At 40.3% G+C, this 18,529-nt stretch overlaps 1 protein-coding gene across 4 annotated transcripts in view; it reads left to right on the top strand.

The window, feature by feature from the left end:
- Positions 1–1,972: 1,972 nt before the first annotated feature.
- PPP2R3B (protein phosphatase 2 regulatory subunit B''beta) overlaps positions 1,973–18,529 on the top strand; it is a 44,761-nt gene continuing 28,204 nt past the window's right edge. Inside the window, exons 1-2 of one of the 4 annotated variants that reach the window (XM_081858978.1) lie at positions 1,973–2,156; positions 3,524–4,025. In XM_081858978.1, the coding sequence (XP_081715104.1) occupies positions 3,690–4,025 (336 nt within the window). In that variant the 5' untranslated portion in view covers positions 1,973–2,156; positions 3,524–3,689. Of the gene's footprint in view, positions 2,157–2,410; positions 2,603–3,523; positions 4,026–13,804; positions 14,433–18,529 lie in introns of those variants that run through there. The other 3 variants (XM_081858980.1, XM_081858979.1, XM_081858981.1) reach the window with 3 other exon arrangements.

Below are 18,529 nucleotides of genomic sequence, written 5' to 3' on the forward strand. Positions count from 1 at the left end.
AGGGACTTTGAGGTTCCCTACAATTCAGTTTGGAAATCAGTGGCTTAAGACAATGCTGTTAGCTCTTGCCTGAAATGAGATATCGATTCAGGACTTAGACCTTACTGTGTTACAACTGCATTTTGCCAGCCCACTTGTATTAATGGTCACCACCATGCAAATATAGACATCACTTTACATTTGGTCCGTGATTGAATGGCAAGCTCTAAAACTGTAGCTTTTCACAATATGGAAACTGAAGCACAAGAGATCAAATGGGAAAGGGTTCTCAAATATGTAATTGTTCTGTGGACACTTAGTAGGTGGCTTATGTTGTGCATCATATAACTGGCCTATTTTTTGCCTGGCTCCACCTCTCCTCTCATTTGCTATCACACGTACCACGTTCTGCTCAATTTACAATCCCTCAGCATCCCTATGGCAACTGCAGCAGCTGTTTACATGGCAACGCAATAGGAAAATATTTAATGTATTTTTAACTCCACTTTAATGGAATTTAGCAGCTGGATACACGATGGCGAGTCAGCACCATATGACTGAGACAGCTAGCTTTTTCACCTCAGCCATCAGTACACTCTTAGGGAACTATGCTCCACAAGCCAGGAGTTATTGTTGGGTGGATATCCTTGGAACATGACAATATCCACGCACAGCAGAAAGCTACCAAACACATTGGGATTTGGTGCGCACTCCAGTCCAGTTTTCATACCATCTGTGATACGAGAGACTGTATACGGTTCCGTCTTTCAATACATCTATGGCCGCATAATGCACTCTGTGTAGGGCTGCATTTGAAAAGTGCTCAAAACTCAAATTAGTATAAAATCCTCCAGCCAGACACTTTGATTCCATCATGCTAATTTTGTGTGACCTGCACTAGCTGCTAGTTTGTATCTGGACTCAGTTCAAGGTGCTGTTGTTAACCTTTAAGCTCTAGATGGTTTGGGACCTGGGGACTTGTATGTTCCTTCCCACATGCTCCAATCCTCATCTGAGGCTCCGATCCAGATCCTTTGACCTTATGAGGCACACCTGACAGCAATCAGAGCTAGGGCATTTTCTGTGGTGGCACCCAGCCTATGGAATACTATACCTCTCGGCTGTTTAACAGGTCCTTTGACTAAATTCATTCATTTTTAGTGGTTAGCTGCATTGGAATTATTACTTCAAAGTATCCTGGGGACCTCTCTCAGAGCTGTAGCTCCCAGCACCCTTAACAAACAACAATTCCCAGGTTTCGGGTGGGTGGGTGTGCTTAAAGGAATAGTGCATAAACAGCTCCTAGCTTAAGATGAATACCAATACAAGTTGTATGAATTTCAAGCTAGTTTTTCCTTCTCCCTTGCACTCAGGACAATGAAACTATGGAGAACTCATTTTGTGACATTTGGGTTGATATTAACAAGGACACTGCCATACTATGTATTTCGGAACATAATCACGAAATCGCATTATTAAAGACTTGTGCATTTAGAAAACACCACAGAAAAATCCATTTTACAGATCGGCAGAGAATCTGTAGCCTGAAATACATCTGCGAATCCATAGCAGAGAACTCAAAAAGCCCCTGCAGAGCGGTCAAGAAAGTGAGCCAGTTTTCACATAGTCAAAACAAAATAAAAAAATTCCTTCCAGTAGCACCTTAAAGACCAACTAAGTTAGTTCTTGGTATGAGCTTTCGTGTGCATGCACACTTCTTCAGATACTTCAGTTTTCACATAAACACCCACCCATATATCCGTCAATCATTCAGACCCGCCCCTCCCCCGCGGCAGTAAGCGGCGAGCGCTTTCTTCCTTCGCTCCGCGGCGTGAGCGAACAAGCCAATCAGGCTTCTCCACCGCCTGGCGTCATCACAACGGCGATTTCGATTTCGCCGCCTCGCTGTCTTGCGCGTGCGCGCACCCACACGCCCTCCTCCGTTACCTGGGCTCATTTGCCCCAGAACGCATGCGTGCCCAAGGCGCGCATGCGTAAAAGAAGGGGGAGATGGGGGAACCACTTAAAAATAACGAACTTTTTAAAAGGACGACCGAGCGGGGGCGGGAAAAGCAGTTTTCGCTTCTCTGGGCCACACAGACGAAGGAGGAGTGGGGGGTGGGGGACAGACTCCCGAAAACCGGCCGGGCTAGGCAGTCAGGTAGCCACCCTGAAAGGTGAGTTCACCTCTTGGAGCCAAACGCCTCACAAGACACACCTGTTGCATCTCCTCACACATTGGCGGTGGGCGGGGAGGGATGCAGGCAGAAGTGGCCACGGCTGTGTTGCGGATAAAATAAACACTGGGCGGGTGCAAAGTGCAAGGAGGCTCTTTTTTAAAGGTGGACCTTAAAAAGCCTCGGAAATATATTCACCTGTAACCACGTAGCCCAAGGTATGCAGTGCTTGGCTTACAGTCGCCCATGTGTGTTAGCCGAAGGTTGGGTGGCTTATTAGCCTTGGCGGCCTTTTTCTGCCCCTGTCTGTTTCCAGTAGCTGTTCAGCAAGGGGAAGATTTTGGCTCGCATCAAGCAGGAAATTGTTAGGTTTCCCTGCTCGTTTCCCAGCTGCTAAAGGCCTGGCACCCAAACAGAAGAGAGTCGCCCAGGTTGGAGAGGCTCAGGTACTTAACACACGATGAGTTTGTTCTTCAAAAACTCACTGACACGTCCTTAATCCTTAAAACTAAACAGGAATAAGCATAAATAAGTGCAAAAACTATTTATTCCTTGATCAGTATGCCCTAATCTGTTATAAGGATGTGATGTTAACTTGTCTTTTAGAAAGAGAGGAGGGATTATTTTATTTCTTTCAGAAAATGTGTATACTGCTTGATTGTAAAAACAACAACAACAACCCTCAAAGTGCTTTACAAATGATAAAACCTTAAAATTGAAGGGAGGGGAAACAACTCTACTTTAAAACAGACAAAAGTTAAAAGACTAAAACAGATTACAATTACCTCAACTTTCTAAGCATAGTGATTCTTCATGATCTTAGACCTATTCCATTTTTCTCCCTTGGTGTTTTCCTAAGATGTTCTCAAATGAAATATCTTCACATTGAAATTTTGTAGCCAGATCAAACCTTCTTTGCTTATGGTCTGAGGCCTTTGCAAAAATTCAAACAAAGATACAACAAGCCATTTATAAATAAAAATGTATTATGCTATGTATGCTATGTGTTATGCTATGGATGTTAAACACACTCAATATAAGCCAGAATCAAGGATAAAAAGGATAAAAATAAAGGATAATAAAACCATCACACCAGGGCATCATCATTACTGTTTATACCTATCTCTAAAATCTCTCCTACTCTGATACTTGTGAAGCAGCCAGTGCAAAAAGGGTCACGAGAAATGAGTTAACCTGGCTTCCAAGTGAGAAGTGGTAGGTTGGGAAGCTGTATCAGTGGCAAGGGCATGAATGCAACTCCTTGGGTGCATGTCCAGTATGATTGGTGGTTATTTTATGTTTTAATTGTATTCATGGTGTGTTTGTTGTATATTTCTTTGGTATTAATATGCTTCTCACTGCTTTAGGTTCCTTTGACCCGAAAAGCAGAATATAAATGAACGACATCATTACATCAGAATTTCTGAAGAAATACTGTGGGGGTTTTTCAGGAAGTAAGGTGGAAAACTCTAGAATCTGAATTGAGAACTGCAGCCATTTTGTTGAGGCATAAAGCAGAGAAAGGGAGAAAAAATGCCAGTTCTGAAGCCTGTAGTAAAAATGAAAGTGGACGAACTCTTTTTGCGCTGGTTGAGTGATGCCTCAACTCAGGTGATGCTCAAGGACTGCTTAAGAAGTATAACTAACAAGGAGAAGATTGAAATCGGTAGTGGTGATGCTCAGAACAATGAACATATTCTTGGCCATATAAATTGTGTCTCGAAGCAAAGCATGCTGGGGAATTTGCTGTCTACTTTGACCACTACAAGCCCTCCTCATCTATCTACTGCTCTCCCACTGGGGACGCCAACAAGCCCAAGGAGCTTTTCTAATATTCGAGGTAAACGCAGATCTTCAAGCACCAAAAGTGTAAGTGGTTTTTTGCTATTTGGGCAGGTAAGCCCATTTAAGCACATTTAAGATAAGCTATGAATGTTTGCTTTATAGTACTCACCAATTTTTGTCATTTTGGACACAAATAAGGGCTGTAAAGGTTGGTTTCATCTGCTGTGAGCTACACATGGTTTACTAGTGCAATGAACATTTAACCCCAAATCAATAATAAAATGGCCTTGTAGGTATCATAGAGTGCAAGAATCTTTTTTGTTTTTGGAAAAAAAATCAACCTTTTGAAATAAAATCTAGATGTGACTTGAGCATGTTGGTCTGTAGGAAATTCCATACAGCTGTTTTTCCCCATTATAAACTGGAAATGAGGGCTCATCCAGATTTTCACTTGTCCTGCTGCATTCCCCTGGGGAAACCTGATCTTTACCAATGAATTGAACCAAAGGTCAGTTGTTTTTTTTGCAGTTTGATGTTTGCTCCAATTCAGCTCTATAAAGAGCACATTTTCCCTGGGAAAGTGGTGTAGCAAACTGAAAAGAGCTGCTCAGGCCTGTACTTTCTAGGCATGGGAAAAGCAGAAATCATAAAAGTATCTTATGGGGGGAAATAGTGACTATTATGCGTGTTTGGTGTTACTACAATTGGTTTTGTAACAAACAGTAGAAGTGACTTTTAAGTGCTCAACCCTATAACTTGTAAACATTTAGGTAGTGAGGTTGTGGGGTATCGGCAGTTGTTCCAGCATATCACTAGCAGACATGGAAAAGCTTATGTTGAATCACTAATATGAAATAAGTTTCATTGCTGATGGCAGTAGCACTGGGTTGCTTCCAACTGAACCTTACTCAGACTAGGTTAATTTCAATGGGTCTAACCGTCATGTTTATTATCACCAATGCGTCTGCACTTGAACAGAGCTAGTGTTGACTTCCACCTATTGTATTGGCTGTCTCTCAGGCCTTGTCTTCTGTCTTCCTTTATTGTTATGTTGAACTTCAGTTTTTTACACTCTAACAGAGCAAAGAACCTAACAGCTGTGGCAGTATTCAGAATGCCATGCAGCTGATACCATTTCCTCAGTTCCTCCAGATATGAGCTATTTATAGCCTGTGAATTTATTTATTTATTGTAGTTGTCAGCACTTGCTCCCTTGTATGGCACCTTGCATCAGCTGTTAATGGTCTCTGTCTAATGAATAGCATACCAGGCATCACTGATGGTACAGAACCACAAGCATGGCTTCATTAGTGACTTTGTTTTTAATGAACGTTCTTTGTTTATTAGGGCTTCCTCCATTCACGAAGGACTTCAAATAGTGCGGAATGCTGTAAATGAAAACCAGAATTAGAGCTTATTTTATTACTATGTCTACTGTTTCTAACTGTAGTATTCACATATTAAGAATGATACACTGTGAAATAATATCACGAAACGCTCTTTGAAATATGAAGTGCCTTGATTTCATGGACTGTAGTTTTGATATTTATCTTGTAAAAGATCAGTACGATGATGATTTTATGTAGAGCATTTGTACCCCAATCTTCAACTAAAAGGGTTCCCAGGATGGCTTACATGCAGTCAATAAAAACAAGGCTGTTCCTGCCTTAAGGCTTACAACATATAATATAAAAAAGCAACACATAAGGGGGAAGGGACAGGAAAGGAAGAGCAAAAATCAAATTCAAGTACCAGTTCTTAAACAGTTGTTTTTATATTTAGCAACTGACCAGTACTCTATGTTATAAGCTGACAACCAGTTTCATAATGCCACTTTACTTTCTAGGGCATGGGTGGGGAATCTCTGACCCTCCAGGGTGGCTGCAAGAGTACTTTGACATAGAACCTGCAGTTCGCACACTGTCTTGTTGCGTGGGGGCAGGGAGCAAGGCCAATATTTGATCAAAGTTTTTTTTGTTTAAATTTCTAACCCACCTCTTATTAAGGTCCTGAGGAGAAGCAGTAATTTGGAAAAATATAATCATATCTAGTCCCAGCCAATAGAAAACTACTTTATTTTTCTCTCTCTCTTCCAATGAGCTTGTCCCAGAAACAATCAGTACCAAAAATGTGCCTCCGTTTTCTCCTTCAGTTTATATGCTGATGGTTTGAACGGGAGCAACAGTCCTGATAGCACCTTGTCTAGTTCTGGTATTGCAGATATCTTAACAGTGCTAGGGTGCTGCTGGGCTAGTGGAGGCTGCTATGAAGCTGCAAATGGTGCAAATTAGTGTGATAGTACAGTTTGTGAGCATTCAAAATGTAATCTCTTGGGAGTAAAACCTGCTGATTAGTTACAGTATTCTTGTAAGTGTTGAGGGGCTTATGGGAGGAAAATGCAAAGGGGGGAAATACACAATTGGAGCATGTTTTGTGTGAATGTATTAAACATCAAAAATCTCAAAAGTTAAAGGATAAGTTACATATAAATATAGATATATGATCAGCATGAATATGAGACATAAATTTATTTATAAAACCCAAGTGTAAGTATAGAATGGATATAAGCATATTTCCCATATGCAGTATTTATATGCACTACATGTAATCAGTCCCTATTCCAGCTATTTCCATGTAATCATACATTCACTTAAGACATTTAAAAAGGCTCTTGGAGCAACTTACAAACATCAGTACTAAAACAGTCTCCGCTGTCAGACTTACAACCTAAACAAGACATAACACACAAGCAGGTGGATATAGTTGCACTGCTTATAACAGTTATATAGCTCTGTCTATGCAGTTCTGGCTGTTTAGAAAAGAAGCAGCTCCTTGCTAATGTCAGTTGCAGTTCTGACATTGCACAAACTTCTAATTGTGTATATATCTCTTATTTGGCTTGTATTTCCTTAACCTTTTTGTCACTTTGATAATTCCCAATTGTTCTCATAACTCTCTAATTAGATATGTTGGGTTTATGGGTCATCTTCCAAGCTTTTGTATTAAAAAAAATCTAGCAGGATCTGCACACACACACACACACACACACACACCCTGCAATGTTTAGGCTTAGAATAAACCTTCCATTGGAGACAACAGAACGCTTTCCCCCCAAGCCCTATTGCAATGAGAGAGGGAAGGATTAATTGTTACCTCCCTACTTGGGACCCTCAAAGTTGTCCCTTCCCTGTTGCAATTAGGCTTGAAAGAAGCCTTTTTAAAATAGCCAGTAGATGGGCTTTTTCAAGCCTAATATCAATGGAGGAAGGATGGGGGGGGGGATGACCCTGCAGGTGTCAAAGAAGGCCTCTGCAGACAGACATGTGTCAATGGGTACCATGCTAATGACTTGTCCTGTGCCATATCCAGTTGAGAAGAGTGACAGGAAGCATTTGAGTTAAACCTTGAAGGAAAGTGTTAGATTGGGAGAAGTGTTCTGGCCATGCTCTTCAAACTTAAGGTGGTGGATACTGAGCCATAAATAAGTTTGTGTTTAATTAAAAATTTTCATCCCAGTGGCAATGGGAATTCATACCTTTCTTATGAAATATAGCTTATGTGAACAGTTGTCTTCAAGGGCAAGCATCAAATTCCTCCTGCTAATCATCTTGCTAAAAATAGATATTCTATTCTTAAAGATACATGTTTGCTATCCCTGTTCATCATGCTAAAGTGATCCCAGTGTAAGCAGGAAAAACTGTTGTATATCCACAATGCGGGCGACAAAGCATAAGTGGTAAGCCAAGACAAACTTTGGTTATAGCTCATGGTTTGTTCAGAGCAACACAAACCTTGAGTCTGGTTTCAGATGTAAACTGGCTTAGCTCCCAATAGCAAGGCAGGAGTGAAGCAGCCACAATTTTCTTGTTGTGCTCCAGCACACTTGTTTATTGATGCTACACTATAGTTTGCCATAGCATTACAATCAGGCCAGGCCATAGTATTGTAAATGTTTAGGATTGTGGTTTGTTTTTATCAACTTCTAGAAATTAGGAAAATTACATTTTCTAGATGCTGGTTGAATCCAAAAGGTTCTTTGGACAATCAGGGTGAGGGTGGGTGTGTCGACAATTCTGCTGATTTTCCACCCAGCTCTTGCCATTCTGGAGGGGCCCCAAGCAGATTTATAAAGGAGGATATAAGGGCTACATCACGAAGGAGGAATAAAGTCCCATTGTATTAGCAGAACATTGCTTATGGTTCTTAAGTGCTAAGACATAATTTGTTTTTTTCATAATGTATAAACTGTTGTACTTCCAGAGAATACTCCAAGCAGTGTACCGAAATAGAATTTAAAACACAATACTGTTCATAGAATTGTTGAAACATAAAAACCAAGACTTTTTTTAGAAGGTTTGTGAGAAAAGAGAGGTTATCAACAAACATATACCATGTACTTCAACTTACCAAACTAGCATCTTCTATTCATTACTCTATTTCATATAGAGTCCTTTTTATATTTCATTGCGACAAATGAAAGCTGTGCTTGAGCTTCTAAAATGCAGGAGCCCTACTAGGGGAACGGATATTATTATTATTATGCAGGGCAGGGGGATAATATCGCTATGACTGCACTTCTGGTTGTGTGAAATTGGTTGGCCCTGTTCTGAATAGTGTCTACATAGTATGTTGGGCATTCTCTGCTCATGTTCTGCAATTCTGGTGCACTCAGCTTTTAAAGCTGCACAGAAGTATTATGTGTGGCTTTTTAAAAGCTGACTTTGCATTCCAGGCTTCCATTCCCTAAATTGCAGTAACTCCATGGAAGCAGCAGAACAGAACGTACAGGAAATGGTTCTGACGCTATAATTAAAGTGAGACTCTGAAGGCCAAAACTGCAAGTTTTGCAGGGCAATCCTATACATGTCTGTTCAGAAGTTTTACTTATATTAAGGTGGTACCTGTGCAATTTATCATAATATAGTTTCCCCCCCAAAAAGCTTTATTTTCAATAAATACGTTTTTGAAAGGATTAGTTAAACAAGACAGATTATTTATGATGAATTGCCTTGATATGTCTGTGTCTTGATTAATGTCTATGCTTAAAAGCAGGCATTGAGGAAACTATGCAGTGTTAGAAACTGAGATATGAAAGCTAGGAGCTACCCGGTAAGTGGCTCCTTAAGCCTAGGTTATGGGCGCAACAACGCAATGTCTAGGCACGCTTTTTTATAAGAAGAATACAAAGCTGAAATGAATGAACTGCAGGCCTTAACTTCAGCCACTTTTGTCTGCTGATTTGTCTTGCCAATGCTTGCATTTCTTAGTTCATTTTTTTTTCTGGTAAAGTTTTTCTGAGTTCTTTCTGTGCCTCCAGATAGGATATTCTTTGGTCTTTCATAGATTTAATTCCTTGCCTTTGGATGCCGTCAGAGAGTATAGAATCCAGATGAATTCTCATCCACACTGAGTTCTTCTGTGAATATTTCCCTCCCATTTCTTGGCTGTTTTGTGTTAGATATCTGTTGGAAGGAATCCAGAATTATCTGCCTACTTGTGTGATTATCATATAATTTTGAGCATAATGCCATTTCCTTCAGTGTGAAAGTTGACTTTAAAGGAACCTCTTTTTAAGGTGCCCCCTCCCTCCCTTGCCCGAGATGCTTCCTGTGGGTGTAATAGTGAGGAGACATTGTTAGGGTTCACTGAGGAGCGTTTCAGGCCGAATCCCTGGGTCTGGCTTTTTAATGATATTTTGCAATTATAGTTTATATACACAGACTGATGTGCAGGCTTGCTACAAAATGTTGCCTGGCTTTATTTATTTCATTACATTTGGATCCCACCTTTTATCCAGGGAGCTTAAGGTGGCATACATGGTTCTCTCCCTCTCCCTATTTCATCCTCACAACAACCCTGTGAGGTAAGTTAGGCTGAGAGACAGTGACTGGCCCAAGGTCACTCAGGGAGCTTCATGGCAGTGTTAAACCTAGGTTATGGGCACAAGAATGGAATGTCTAGGCACACTTTTTTAATAACAAGAATACAAAGCTGAAAATGAATGAACTGCAACTAAAATATTATGTTTATTTTTCACATGGTCTAGTCCTTCCCCTGCCCACCGCCCTAATATTCTTAAAAGAGTCTCTTCTCTAGTCTTCATGGAGTAGCTGGAAGTGGGGAGGCAGAAAAAGTTCTTCCTTTCCTTCCACTCTGCAGTTTTAATCTGAAATCTTAGATGCAGTACTGCACCCAGAGCTCAGAAACTGCTAGCGCTAATTAAATTCCCTGTTGCAAAATGTGCATAGAACAATGGGAGTTCTGAACACTGGTTCAAAATGTCGCAATTGAAAAGGACCTTTCTCTTGTCTTCACCAGCAGACATCTGTCAGCAGAAAGATGGCAAGAAGGGTCTAGAAGTTGAGTGTGATTTTTAAACAGGCAAATATGCTTCCTTCTGGAAGCAAATTCCAATACAACATGTTTTCAAAATCCTCAATATCAGGTTATCTGTGTGAAAAATATTGGTGCCTAAAACTGACCACTCAAACCAGTTGTGTGTGGGAAAAGAAGTAGTTGATTCAGCTCCCTTTCTGGGCCTGATGAGATGCTATGTATTCTACCAGCCTCTCCCCCTGTCAAGGAGAAACTAGAAGCAGGCATCAGGATCACAGAGACTCTTTTCTATGCCCTCACTGCAGGGAGACACAAACCTCCAAGTTGTGGTTACAATATTTAGTTGCAGGCTCTTTCTCAACATTAGGTTTTCTCCTCTAGGTTTTAAAACCCTTGACACTCTCTTTCCTATGATGGATATGTTTAGACGACAAAGATAACACAACATGCATCACCCAGGGAGGGTTTCCTTTCCCTTCCTAAACAGGGAGCTAGCTGGCCTTTGGTAGATTTGTCTTTTCCTGCCTATTGCACTGCCATTATATGGAAATGATGAAACAAGATAATCCCACAGTTATATTAGTTTGCTGGAGAATGAGAGTGACATAGTTTTTCTTGAAGTTCTTTGGATTTTTCAGAAGAATTAGCAGCTGCTTTCCAGTTACTTCAATAACTCTCATTCTACTCAACAGGATATAATTTAACAGGCTGTATCTTCGACAACTTTTCATTGAACATAAGGAAAACCTTAAAGTTGGTTTTGCATGTTAAATTCTTGCTTTTACAAGCTACTCTTCTGGATTAAGTGAAATCTCACTGTCTACTAAAGCAATACAGTCACCCTGCAACTTAGAAGCGTTTAAGTTGTGCACATTCAGCTTTACGTGCTTGACAATTTATTTATTTTTTAATTAGAAAGAGGGCATGTGTCGGGGCAAAAAGACTTTGGCAGTCTCATTGAATCCAATGTATTTTGACTACACACAGTTGCAGCTTTAGGCACGATTTCCAGAATGTAACCCCCATGTAAGTTGCAGGCTTACTGTATAGCGATTGGGACCAGATCCATTCTGCTAGTATTTTACTCTTAAGTCACAAATCTCAGCTATGCTTGTGTATATGCTTGCCAATTTGCTCCCCTTTCAGAAAGCTAAACTGTTCTTCCTGGCAGGGCTATCCCCATTAGCCAACCGCCTAGGATGCCAGCATTTCAAAGTTGAGTGTCCCAGTTATGCTGTTGGAGAGAGAGCCACTGCCTGTACTTTTGGCTGAGATGAAGGCACACAGACTCAGCTCCTTGGCTGGGTGATATCCCTTGCATTCCAGGGGACACGACAGTGATCCTTCTGATCTTGATCAGCTGTCCAGGACATAGACACAGTTGTAAAGGAGAGGAAGTAAACAAGCAGCAGACAGTAAAAATGAATATGAGAAAGTACTGAATGGAATCTTCACAGTGTTCAGTTGGGGCAGCCCTGCTCCCACATTCCATTCTTCCCTCTAATACAAGTCTTCCAATTGGAAACAAACATTGGTTCCTCTTTTCTCCCTTTGCCTTCTCCTTTGCCTTCAAACGTTGCCCTTCAGAAATCCAGCTGCTGCATGTCTCAGATATCCCTCCCACCCATGTCTCTCAAACTATTTTCACTTGCCTCCTGTGATTTTTTCTCCACATCTCCTTTCCCACCTAATTTCTAACTTCCTGGCCTACCTGGATGGTAAACGCTTCAAGTCTTTTATACTGAGCCCTTTGCTTTGAGAATCTTGCCTAGTAACAACGTTCTAAACTTCCAGAGACTAACATTGGCCAGAATAATGCCTTTTAAATAAAAACTACACCAAGCATACTGGACATTTTCTTTGACCTAACAACAAACCATTTCCCCTAAGAGATAGTAAGTACAAAAAGAAAAGTATTTCCAGAAAACCAGCAAAGAAAAGGCACAACACCTTTCAACATGCTAGTGTCTCTCATCAACTGCTCAACCCATTCAAAATAATTCATTTCATATCCTGTCTAACCAAAATTGGCATGAACCATCCTCAAACATCTCTCTCTTACACTGTCAAGTTTCAAATCAGTCCGTTGAACCATTTTCTAACTAGAAGCCATAGAAGCTATTCCCTCCCTGATTTCTCATTATATTAATGGAATGTGATTCAGCTGACTCACTGATCTTACATAAGAACAGTGCTGCTGGATCAGGCCAGGCCTATTTATTTCACCTTTCTGTTCTCATAGTGGCTAGACAAGTGTCAGTTGAAAGGTTACAAACCCATGATCAGAATAGTTCTCTCCTATAGGAATTCCATAATTCAACAATGTACCTATGGCGAATTGTTTCCTCGTCCTGAATCTCTATTATTTAGCTTCATAGGTTGTCCCCTAGTTCTAACATAACGAGAGGAGGAGAAAAATGTCTCAGCAGGAATGGACACCACTAATTAGCACAGCATCTTAGGTTCAATCCTTGGTTTCTCCAGGTAGGGGTGGAAAAGACTCCTGCCTAAAACCCAGAAGAGCCAGTCAGTGTAGATACAGTGGTACCCCGGGTTACAGATGCTTCAGGTTACAGACTCTGCTAACCCAGAAATAGTACCTCGGGTTAAGAACTTTGCTTCAGAATGAGAATAGAAATCGCGCGGCAGTGGCAGGCCCCATTAGCTAAAGTGGTACCTCAGGTTAAGAACAGTTTAAGGTTAAGAATGTACCTCCAGAACAAATTAAGTTCTTAACCCGAGGTACCACTGTATTACTGATTTAATTGCACCAATGGTCTGATTCAGTATGAGGCAGCCTCCTAGCTTCTCCAAACCATACATAATTGTATACACCTCTATCATATTCCCCCCCCCCCACTTGCCTTTTAAACACACATACACACACTTGTCACAAACTTTCTAGGAAGAATTCAGAAACATTTGATTTACTTGGTACTTTATGCCAATTTATATAGCATGGTACCCAACTAAGTGAGCAACAGAACTTCCCCTTCCTCTCCTCTGCCCCATGACCTCTCCAGATCTGCACTTAAAACAAATACACAGAGTTTGAGAACCCTCAAAACAAATACACAGGGATGGGAGAGGTAGGAGAGGTCCCATTACATGGCCAGTAATCATTGCATCCCTCTATTTTGTTGGATGGAATCCATAATATTTCCATTTTTGTGGCTGTATATGATATAGCCATTATGTGGTAAATGAAGACACATACACACAAATTCAAATCCAATGTGTATAAATTATATATCAAGATTTAGGATAACCAGGGTACAAGAAATACATTCATTCAAATGTGTCAGAAAAATAATAAAGGATAAAGAAAATTGATTGCCAAATAATAACCATTATTTATTGTCATGTCAATGTTCCCTCTTAAAAATACCCCACCGAAGAAGGAAAGAAAGAGTTAAGCTTTTTATTTTTATTTTTTGCTTTGGCATTACTATAGCTGCTTATTTTTATACAAGCACGTAGATCCACAATTTATCTTAAGGTGGCTTTCATTTCTGACATACAAAACACTCAAAGGGCTTTGCAAGTTTGGAAGCGCCTGCAAGCCTTAATCCTTCAATAGCCTACTTTGGGACTTGAGCAGTTGTGACTTGTGACAAAAGGAAGGGGAAGAGAGGAAGCTACAAAACCGCTACGTCTGGTATTTTCATGTTCCTCCCTGGTTGGTTTCATTAAATTGGAAGTTACTTTTATTGATGGTTTTGAAGTGCCACTTTTATAACAGGCTTGTGTCTTTTTCCATACTCTACCATACCATTAAGACTTTGGAATGCATGGAGTAAGGGGCAGGCTCCCAAAGTGACTTTCCAATCTGTGTCCGCAGTTCTAGCCAAGTTCCCTTTTAATGTATGGAGCAGGCTAAGTTGAACTCGCTCTCAGAATAACACAGAAGTAAAACGCAGCTGCTGCTTTAAGTGGCACTGTGTGATAATAGGACTCTGCTGTTTACTGGAACTCAAGTGCCTGGACTGGTACACACACAAGCAGTATATGAAATCTGAAAACATGAGGATAAAGGAGATTTCTTTACGGCAAGATCCTGATCTACGAAAGGAATTGGCATTGCTAGCTCGGGGATGTGATTTTGTTCTGCCTTCCAGATTCAAGAAGAGACTCAAAGCTTTCCAGCAAGTCCAGGTTTGTTTACCATTATGAGTTTGACTGGACTGTGTGTGTGTAATATTTTGAGGGATTGGGGGGGGGTTCATGCTGTTTGAGTGGAAACTAGCCAGATATGCCTTGAACTTTGAAAAGCCCAAGTGGTTTTATTAGGTTAGTATAAAAACAAATACACCTGCGTTTGAATATGGCTACTTTGTTCCTGTTATTGTTGCTACTGTTTGCCTTGAGACATTCTGTTTGTTACACTCCGTATGTAAAAGTGGGATGTTGAACAATATAACTTTCCCCAGCATGTGTTCCTTTTTTAGCCTATGAATGTGAAACTGCTCAGTAGAAAATAAACAATTAATAGTCATTTGCATACTTATCTATCCTAGCCATCTTGCATAATGAAATTCATTTTTAAAGTTCATGTCCAGCATCCTGTTATAAATGTTATCCAGTTCGTGTTTTACATAAGTGAATGTTATTTCTCAACTTACCATGATTTTCTACTGTATAGTATTGTAACCTGATCAGGAGAAAATACTGATCTTAGTTGCTTATAATACATTGATGACCACCATGCATTTTAATGTTTAATCTTTTCACCATGCCTTTCAGCACCCTGACAAAGCTGTATTTAGTTGATGCGAACATATTCAAAATTGCATAGTTAGACAGAAAAGTAAAATCTTTTCCTCAAAGCTGGGAATCTAATAACTATCTTGCTTTCAACTGGAGTGCAGCTTGACACTGGAAGCTAAATTGCTAAAGTCTACATTTATCTTATTCACATCTCTCCCCCCTTCTGCACTTTCAGAAGTTTTAAGTTTTTGATGTTTTATTGTGTTTTTAATATTTTGTTGGGAGCTGCCCAGATGGGCAGCATAATAATAATAATAATAATAATAATAATAATAATAATAATAATGCTGCCTCATTTCTTCACACAGGCATCAGTGGAAATGTTAATCTGCTGAATGCTATTCTTCCCAATTTACCAAGTTGGAGTAAAAAGTGATGCATGTGTGCAGGCATGCAACTAGGGTGGCAAAATCCCCAACAACCTGCTGCAGCATTTTATACATATATGGGTAGTCCCAGGGGTGTTGTTAGTAAGTGGCCCAGAGGGCTGAAGCTATGAAACGTTTGCACTGGGCCTGGATCTTCTGTGTCTCCCCGTTTGTCAAAGCTTTGTTTATAGGGCATTCTGGACAAGTTAAGATAGATAGTTGGGAGTACTGGTGTTGCACTTTCTGGCTTGCCTAGCCATCCTGTAAGCAAAGGAGAAGAGGGGGGAGGCAAGCCCTTCCCACTTGTGCTCAGTAAGCTACAAGGTGTGGGGAGGGGAGTGACTATGGAGTGGGGAGGACAGCACACTGAATGGTGGGGGATAGTAACCAGGAAGTTTATTGGGTGAACATGAGCCAATAATTTTCTTGTAGTCTGTTGTCTGTCATCACCATCCGGAGAAAACTGCTAATGTGTGTATTCTTTTTCTTTTTTCTTTTTTACATCTTGCATGCATAAGTGCTCTGCCCATTTCAGAGATGGAAATGTGTTTTCTGAAAAGTCATCTTCATGCATATATTCTTGATGATAAAATACACATCATGTCTGGCTTGACTAACTTACGTGAGGGCCGTTTTCTTGATTTCCAGCTGTAGCCAAGACTGTGTCAATCTATTATTATTGGTTGTCATGTGTGAGCAATAATCGGCTAGTGGCAGAGTAGTTGTAAATATATGCAGTGACTGGATTGGGTGAGGAAGGATGTATATGTATGATAGAGGGACAAGGGGGTCAAGTTACATGTAGGACAAGACTTGTAGTTTTAATTAGTATTGATAGCAGCAGACCTTGCCAAAGATTGTGTGGTTGGGGCAGAGGGTCCAATCCACATTGCAGTGTACTGGGTGCAGAAAATCCTCTCTGCCTCTGTCTACCCCCACTCCTAGCATACACCAAACTATGATGTGACAGCAGGAGCCACCTCAAATTTGCGTCTACACATAAAAGCTAGCACGCGAATTCATTTATTGAGCCTTTGCTCTGAGTCTCTTAGGAGACTAGCAACACTTCTTGATGGGACAAATAATGTTTATAGAAATAAGCGAGCTGTGGTATTCAGTGCTGAATGATTGTTCTTCAAGGTGCAATAGTGGATTTCCACAGCCTGCTTCCATTCTGGATCCTTAGCTACTGACAACAGGTAGATTTTTGGCAGCAAAAGTTTACAAATTTTATGCAAGAGGCACAATACTGTGGGATTTATTTATTTATTTATTTATTTATTTATTGCTACTTTCTTTCACCTTCATGAAAAGAGGAAGAGAGGAAAATCACATCATTCTGTGGGCCTTTCCTGAGTTTTTTAAATATGCGAGTGTTACTCATTGCTTACTTGAGAAGTAACTTTTTGTTGTGATGAAGTAGCATTTCCACGACATTCAGATATCAGTAGCATGTTGCTGGAAATATGCTAGGAGTACATTCAGCTGCTGTGATTTAATGGAAGGTGCTTTTAGGACATGGCTTAATCCAGTACATGAGTCCATTGACCAGAACCTCAGTGCAATTGCTTACCTTCAGTTTCTGGAGTGATAGTGTAGATTAAGTCAGGCATGGAGTGAATTCTTGCTGTGGGAGGAGTCCATCCAGTAGGGCCCACCATCTGTGAGTGTCCTTCCTGCAGTCTCTGATTAAGAACTTGCAGGACAATCAGCTTCTTTTCTTTTTTCTTTTCTTTCTTTCTCCCCCCCTTTTTTTTTGAGAGTGTAAAGGAAGTTTCCTTTTAAAAGAATTCCAGTGTTCCTCTGTTAGGAAGCTTGAAACATTTTTGAATCTGTTTACTGCACCATTGAGCTACTTTGTGCTTCATGTATTTTAAGGTGAAAGAGAAAGAGGTGTATGTATGTAGCATATATATATGTAATGTGGCCTTGTGTATATATAATTATATATATGCATGAGGCAGAAAGTGAGATGCTCCTACCCCTTTTTTCCTCTGAAGCCACAGCTTGAAATGTGCAAAGAGGCAATCAAATGCTTGTAGCTTGACATTCCCTCCCACTTGTGGCTTTGGGTTGCCCTGTGCTGGAATGCTGGCCTCTCTTATGAGGTCACCTTCATACCCCAGATTCTGATCGCTAGATGTAAAAATAGCCCATTTTCAGGTTTTGATTGGGCGTATGTGTGTTGCAACCACAAACTCTTAATATAAATATAGACCTGCAAGCTCATAATATATTGGGCAACTGTCCCTTCTGCTGTTGTAAGAACCTCCTCTCTTAAATACAAAGATGTAGTCAAGAAATGTTTCTGACATTAGGAGGTAACATGTTATTGAGTTGCAGGGTCTCAAAACCTTTTTATTTAACTTTTTAAATAAAAAACAACAACAAACCACCATTATATTTGTTTTTCATATAATAACTATTGATCTAATGTCAGTGAACATTTGCCTGTGTGTGTTTTTTTCAAATTTTTGAATGAAAGGCTATTTTTCACTCGAAATTAATTACTGTATATTGTTTCTGCATCTTTTAGTGACTCTTCCCTCATCTATGCTATTTTAACTTGTTGCCTAGATCAGGAGTTGGGAAACTCCAGACTTGTGGGGATTTACTTCATTTTTTGCTAGTACCATGAGGCCGTTCAGTCAGATATTGGCGCAAAAATTGGCTCAGAAGGGCAGACATATAATTAAAGAACAGAGTGCCTCTGAACATATGCTTGGACCAGGAATTAGTTTGCATTCCCAAAACTGAGGTCACTGAGTTTCCCCCAACTTTGTTTCAAGCAATACATACTTTTAAGGTTTTTTTTGTTAAGCACTTGAAACCAGAACACTTGCCCACTGTACTGCACATCACCAGAAATCTGTCATTGATCCTGCTCTATCTTCTTTCTGCCCTTGTCTAGACCATTAACTTTAATTATTGGGCTGGACTAAGTGGGTAGTTGCACTACAAGCATTGTCATTACTTTATTCATCTTTTTTGGAATTGTTTTTAAGCTGGACTCCTACATTTGTTTACCTGGAAGCAAGCCATGTTGAACTCAGTAGGAGGACTTCTGAGTAGCCATGTGTAGGATTGTGCTGTGTGTGAGAATCTCTGAATTACCCG

Source organism: Podarcis erhardii, assembly GCF_964252035.2.
Source record: "Podarcis erhardii genome assembly, chromosome: 4".
Lineage (NCBI taxonomy): Eukaryota > Metazoa > Chordata > Lepidosauria > Squamata > Lacertidae > Podarcis > Podarcis erhardii.